The sequence below is a fragment of the Bactrocera latifrons genome, unplaced genomic scaffold (genome assembly GCF_001853355.1).
Source record: "Bactrocera latifrons isolate USDA-ARS-PBARC rearing strain unplaced genomic scaffold, ASM185335v1 scaffold_859, whole genome shotgun sequence".
NCBI lineage: Eukaryota > Metazoa > Arthropoda > Insecta > Diptera > Tephritidae > Bactrocera > Bactrocera latifrons.
This window is the reverse complement of record NW_017537555.1, coordinates 58,146-65,528: the sequence shown is the minus strand read 5'-3', so window position 1 is coordinate 65,528 and position 7,383 is coordinate 58,146. Positions and strand designations below refer to the sequence as shown.

General features: G+C 39.2%; 1 protein-coding gene across 1 annotated transcript in view; it reads left to right on the top strand.

The window, feature by feature from the left end:
* Positions 1-2,088: 2,088 nt before the first annotated feature.
* LOC108977225 (acylphosphatase-2) overlaps positions 2,089-7,383 on the top strand; it is a gene marked incomplete at its 5' end in the record, with an annotated part of 49,907 nt that continues 44,612 nt past the window's right edge. Inside the window, one exon of the mRNA XM_018946821.1 lies at positions 2,089-2,215. Within this exon, the coding sequence (XP_018802366.1) occupies positions 2,089-2,215 (127 nt within the window). The remainder of the gene's footprint in view (positions 2,216-7,383) is intronic.

Here is a 7,383-nt window from a genome sequence, read left to right as displayed (position 1 = left end):
AAAAACACTCCAGCTCTGAAAGTATTCGACGCAGTACCCGCCGGGGGAAGCAGAGGAAGAGGAAGACCTCCACTCCGTTGGAAGGACCAAGTGGAGAAGGACCTGGCTACGCTTGGAATATCCAATTGGCGCCACGTAGCGAAAAGAAGAAACGACTGGCGCGCTGTTGTTTACTCGGCTATAATCGCGTAAGCGGTGTCTACGCCAATTAAGAAGAAGAAGAAGACTTTCGGCTTTGCCGATAAGTAAGCATGTTCAATGATATTTGAACAGCTTTTCTATATTCCATAATGTTTTAGACTGCTCATAAACCCTAAGGATTATACAGTACCGAATTTAAAAAATAGTAGTTATGCCAGATTTAACGATTCGGCGAGATTACTCATAAGAAATTTTTGTATATCCGTTACAAGGTATGAAAAGTGTTGAGATGATGTTGAAAGACTCATGCTAGGATTCACAAAACAAAAAATTTTTTTTGCTGGAAAACCTGTATGTGGAGATTTTAGACAAATATTGCCTGTGGTTCCTTATGCGTCACGACTAGTAATGATAAAAAGTTGTATTACTAATTGGGCAGATGTCCCGTTTCTTAATCATATAACGTTAACTTCAAATATGAGTGCACCCTCCGAAGAGATCTAATTAGTTCAATTTCTGACGAGAATAAGCAGTAGTGAGGGTAATGTCAACCAGTTTGTTGAAGGCTTAAAGCCTAACTATAATACCCATACGCTGCCGTATGGCGTATACCGTATCAAAAAATTAACGAAAAGCCTGTCAAATGCAATAGGAAGGGAGAGTTGACTTTTGAGTGACTATAATGTACTTACATGAAGAAAAGAAAAGTGTAAATAAACAATTTGTGTATTGATTTTATATTTCGTTTATGTTTTACAATACAGAAATGAATAGGAAATTAAAGTATTTAAAAGCAATATGTTTTACACGGAATATGAATATTAACAAAAATTAATGAAATTAAAAGAAGAGTTCGGTCGTATTCATCATGTTCATGGAAAAAACAGAARGAGGAATGGTTTTTTTGTACGATTCCTAGAAACTCCTTTTCTTTATTTGTGCGATCGAAATAAAAGACATCTCGTTTGTGTTCGTCCTTCATTTTCAAGTTCAAAACGATGTTTCTATTGACAAAAAACGAAAAACCGCTGATTCCGTACGAAAAAATACGACCAGTTTCGCATTTTCCTTAATCAAATTACTTTTGAAAAAACTTAACGAAACTAGATGTAAAGTACATTATAGTTGCAAAATACAATTTATGAGTATTTGAACAAATACTTACGTTGGCTTAAGTTTGCTTATTCACATTATAGTTAGACCTTTAGTTGAAATGCCAGAAAATGTGATAGTTRTTGAATCTAGCATAAATAATATTTAAGGAGATATTTGTGAAACCAATTTATAGATAGAACGTTAAAGTAAGTTCTTCAATAAGTTATAATCATTGTTAAAGGGTTGTATTTTGTAATTGTCAAATTTTGAACATTGGCGACCCTAGCCTAAATAAATCGCCCAAAATGATTTTATATTAAAAGGAGTCTTAAATACTGGCATCCACTTATTCGGTACCATATTCATGGTTATCATTTGATTTCACTGATTTTACTAATGCTCATACCGTATGGCCAAATGCTAAAAGTTTGGTCGATATATCTTAAAAGGTTTGAGATATTTACATTAAAATCATTGGGCTGTGTCACGCCCGCTTTTTAAAATTTTAAACTACAGATACTCCAACTTACTATAACGCCCTTACCTAAAGTAAAATTTTGTGCCTTAAACTTTTCCGCTTTTTTGATTAACGGCTGTATTAAAGCGTAACAACAGCCGGATTTGACCGCTCTGCAATACCACGTTCMATCAAGATATATAAATTTTTACATAAATTATCAGTTGTACGGGCGAACGGACAAACAATTGTTGGATTTCAGTTCGTCTCATCATCCTGAACAATTTGTGTGTAACCCTATATGTATCTCGATTATTTTAGACGTTATTAAATTATATCTATAAAAAAAAAAAAACAATAATATATTAGTAACTTTTTTTTCTCTTTCACCACAGGTTGTTACTTCACAAAATATACTCGCGATCTTTGCACTAAGGCTGGAATAAAAGGATGGGTTAAAAACTCCAAGCAAGGGACCATAATAGGGAAAATACAGGGTCCAAAAGAGGAAGTTAATAGGATGTAAATATTAAATTTAATTTAATGACAACAAGTTTTGAATGGGATTTAGAATAGCATCCCCCGAATTCGGGGTTAAAATGGTAGTATATGAATGTATATATAGTTGCTGCTGACTTATTGTTTTTAAGACATGTGCAATTGAAGTTCATTAATGCAACGCGATGCTGTTGCAAGTGCTGCCAAAAATACCCGAAGAACGTGATATAATAACAAACTTACAACACTGCTGTCGCGGCTAACATTTTGAACACATCCTTTATTTCACGTTTTAATAGAAATTGGTAACATAACCTACCTGTGCTTAAGAGTACATTCGTACACCCTGCGAAATATTTATAAAGCCACCGTCAAATTTCATATTTTTCTTAAAATAAAATGGTGTAAGCGTCCTGTATTTTAAATTTACAGGATGACATTTGAGTCATTTGATATTCATTTGTTTTTCTAATCGCAGTAGACGGTGAATATTTAACAAGAATATAAAACCAGAGGGCACTTATTTGCTTCCATTGCTTGTTTAGTCGTGAAAAATAAGACCACATATGAGTTATTAATTTAATTATCTATATGTTTTAATTTTTTTCGAAATCGTAAAGCGGAAAAGCTTTGACAGAAAAAGAGAAAGGAATAATTATGGCATATTAYGAAGAGGGTTTGTCAAATTGAGATATTTCAAGACGATTAAATAGGTCGAAGTATATTGTAAGACATTTTTTACAATTAGGGACCAATTATGGAGAAAATAAGGGAAGTGAGAGGTATCCAAAAGTGAACAAAAAGCAAGAACGTAGCTTTCAACAACTTATTATGCAGAAAAATGTAAGTGAGAGATAAATAAAGCAACAGATTATTTTGGTGATAGGTGTACAACGAATACAACAAATACTTAGATGTACTTTAGATAGTATTTGCGACAAAAAAAAAAAAAAAAATGCGCCAAACCGTCATTGTCTGACAAACACAAATTAGTCAGGCTTCGTCGCCGAAAAATATCGCTTTTGGGATGACGAGAGGAAGACGGTTATATTTATGACGAAAAAAAATCAATTTAGATGGTCTCAGAGGTCTCCAACGAATTTCCAAAGCAGAAATTTAATCGATATACTAATTTTCGAACAGAGACGACCATTTGATAACGTAATGTCATYACTATGATGTGTGATCTCTATTTCTTTTACATATACTCATACACTTGTTCATTTTCGTCTATGTATTCATTTTCATTAATTTTCTGTATTTGTTAATTTTGAGTTCAAGTTTGTATTCAATGCTAATATAAAGTTAGTTGACAAGAAGTAATAAAACCGAAAGGTCYATTTGACAAGAAGCTGAGTGTCAAATATCAGAAGTGGGATGAACAAACTGTACCTATACAAGATGGCCTACAATTTACTTAACATGGCGCAGTTGAAACAAGCACTGCAACAACTGAATCTTAAGACGTGTGGCAACAAAGCGGAGTTCAGTGGCCAGACTCTGGGAACTGAGCGGGGATACGGTTAGACCAGTCATAGAGTCCTTGATTCCAGTGGATACAGYAGGTGTCTCCAGGAGAGATGATGGTCAGGAGGAGCCGTCGAGGGGCGACGATAGAGTCAGRACGCAATTGGAAGTGCAGGTCAGTAATCTGTGTAGTGTTGTGGAGTCACTGGCCGCACAATTGCAGGCTCTTCGTCCAACGATGCCGAATGTTCCAGACGCCGGCACATCTTTACACGCTAGCAACGTACCGTTATGCGAGGCGCACATTTCACCATGTATGCGGTTAGCGCCGCCGCCGATATTCTCTTTGTCACCAAGGCAACCGAGTACTCCACTAACAGAACAGTATTCATACCAACAGTTTGGTATGCCCGTACAAACAACTTCAAAGTTCGCTGCGTAGTCGTATGCAACAACACAATCAGGTGATTGTGCCAGAGCACATCATCTAACGGCGCCGTCTGCGTACATGAACAGAGCAGTGCCGTTGCTGTACCCTCCATGTTTGAGAGCAGAAGAAGCAGCGAGTTCATCGGTGGCAAGAGAGAGACGCGTTTATTCACCTAACGAAGTAGGATCAGTGTTGCCAGAGTTCGATCCATGCGACAACATCTATTCATCTGTACAATTCATCGAGAGAGTCGAGCAGCTGAGACACTTGTATGGTTGGGAGGACGCGTTGCTGATATTCTCCGTTCTCAGTAAGCTCAAGGGTGTAGCAAAACGGTGGGCTGACTCACAGCCTGTGTTCCGTGAATGGCATGAGTTTATGAGTATATTCCTAACTGATATCCATTATGTACGAAATTCTGCCGACGCTCATATTCGGCTAATGAACGCAACAATAGGAAGAGGGGAAAGTGTTATCAAATTTTATTACAAAATGCTCGCAATGGGTCGTCGCTAATTCAATATATGATTAGTGGGTTGAGTGATGATAACTTGAGCAAGACATTAAGCGCAATGCGATTTGCAAAATGTGCAGATTTGTTGCAATTAATACTGAATATATCGACCATTAATAAGAGTCGCTATGGTAGGTCAAATGAATTTGTTTCAATGCGGGTTCCACAGCAAATGCCAACTGCTGTGGTTGAATCAAATAGAAATGGCATTGGGCCTGTTTGCTATAATTGTAGGGAAAGGGGGCATATCGCCCGAAATTGCAAGATCCAAGAAATAAATTTAGTGAAGTGAACCGAACTGAGCTTGTAAATCAGATAGTGTGTGACGAGTGCATTGAAGTGGCAGAAAATAGTGGTGTGATGCACAAACAAAATTGTTCCTAGTAAAAAATGCACAGAACTCCGTAAGGATGTCATTATCATTGGTCAAAAGCATGTCAGCTGCAGTGCGCTCATTGACTCGGGTAGCGGCAGTTCGCTTGTTAAGCGTTCAATTGTAGGGAAGTGTGGTGAAAGTACATCAACATGTTTTGAAAAGCTGATTGGTTTTGCGGGAGGTGAGAWAGTTTGCAGGGAAAAGGTGTCGGTGAAAGTAAAATTTGATAAGGTCACGCGTTTAGTTAATTTATTGGTTATAAATGATGACGTAATGGATTACGATGCCATAATTGGTATTGACATACTGTCAAAGGGAAAGGTGGTAATTGAGRGAGGTACGTGTAGGATAATGGCAATTGAAAGAAGTGRCATCGACGTAGGGAGTAAGTTGCAGTTTAGGGTTGAGCAAGAACTACTTGAGTTGTTAAATACGTACACACATTGTTTTGGAGAAAGGCTAATTGAGTTAGGGAAATCGAAGCGGTTCAAAATGGATATCCAGGTAACGTCWCCGAGGCCGATTTCGAAAAAGCCGTATGGTATCCCCATTCCAAAACAACGTGTAGTAGAGGGCATTATTGAAGAGTTGCTACATCTACGGATAATTCGCAGGTCTTCCTCATTGTACGCTTCACCAATTGTGTTGGTGCGTAAGCAAAATGGGAAGGACAGATTATGTATCGATTTCCGGGAGCTAAATGCGGTAACAGAGAAACAGCCATGGTTGATGCCCACGGTAGATGGAGTTTTAGCCACGTTGYCARGCAAGAAATATTTCACGACGTTAGACCTCATGTCAGGATACTATCAGGTAGAACTGAAAGAAAGTGCTAAACCTTTCACAGCGTTTGTGACTCATAATGGCCATTACGAGTTCAACCGAATGCCGTTTGGGCTTCGGAATGCGCCATGCGTGTTTCAACGAATGATGTCACAATTAATATAACCGTTGGGGAATAGAGTGATGTGCTATGTGGATGAGGTTGTAATAGCGGCGGATACAARGGAAGAGAATGTGAGGTATTTAGAGCAATTTTTGCAAATTATTCAAGAGGAAGGGTTAACGTTGAGGCTTTCGAAATGTTCATTTCTTCGTTATAGCGTGAATTTTTTAGGCCATGTGGTAGACGCGAATGGTATTCTACCGGGGGCTGTGAAAACAGCAACCATCAGAGAGTATCCGACACCGAGTAGCCAGTTAGATGTTCAACGCTCTATGGGTTTGACGGGATTTTTCCGCAAATTTGTGCCTGGGTATGCCTTGACCGCCAAACCACTCACCCAGCTTACGACGAAGAGTGCAGAATTCGTATGGACCACAGCATGTGAAGAAGCATTTCAGCATCTGGTTCGGTCAGTGACAACAGCGCCAGTCCTCGCCATATACGACGTCTCGAAAGAGCATGAGCTGCACACTGATGCTTCCAGTGTTGGCGTCGCCGCAATTCTKCTTCAGACAGAAGCCAATGCAAGTTTGCAGCCGATCGCTTACTGTACAGCCCAAGAAGCGAAATATCATGCCTACAAACTAGAGGTGCTTGCTGTTGTGGAAGCGTGCCAGCGTTTTCGAATGTTCCTGTTAGGAAAGCGCTTCAATGTTGTAACTGATTGCCAAGCAATAACAACTGCAAAACTATCGAAGCCGATGATACTTAGGGTGACCCCATGGCTCCTTAAGTTACTTGAGTACGATTGCAATATAATACATCGGTCTGGGTCGTCTATGGGTCACGTTGATGCGATGAGTCGGGCATCAAGGTGTCAGAACAAGTAAAATACGTCGGGGCCAATATATTGTTGTTGTCAGTTGATGATTGGCTGGCTACAATGCAAATGCATGACGACAACCTCAAGCATATTATAGGCGTATTGCAAGGGATCGTGCAGTCCGATCAAAGGTCCGATATAAATTCAGAAAACACGTTGAAAAATCACAGATTGTTTCGCAAAACTGGGAAGGGGGAGCTGTTGCCTGTTGTGCCAAAGGGAATGCGTTGGAGAATAGAGAATAGATGTGTCTTGACGATATGGGTCATCCGCGAGTGGATGGGACAGTTAAGAGAATTCTGCAACACTTCTGGTTCCCTCGTTTTAGACTTTGTAAAATCTTTTGTTAAGTCGTGCATCGATTGCTGTTATAGTCGTGAGCCATCACGGAAGCAATGCGAACTTTATGGAATGGATATCCCGCCTCTGCCGTTTGTAACTATACACCTAGATMATTTAGGTCCGTTTGTCAAGAGTCGACATGGGTATGAATATGTATTAGTCATTGTCGATGCATTGACGAGGTACACAGTTGTCGTGCCCACTCGGTCAACAAAAACGAAACCAGTTATTGATGCCTTGAACCAGCTAACACTGTATTTTGGCTTACCGCAACGAATTGTCACGGACCGTGGC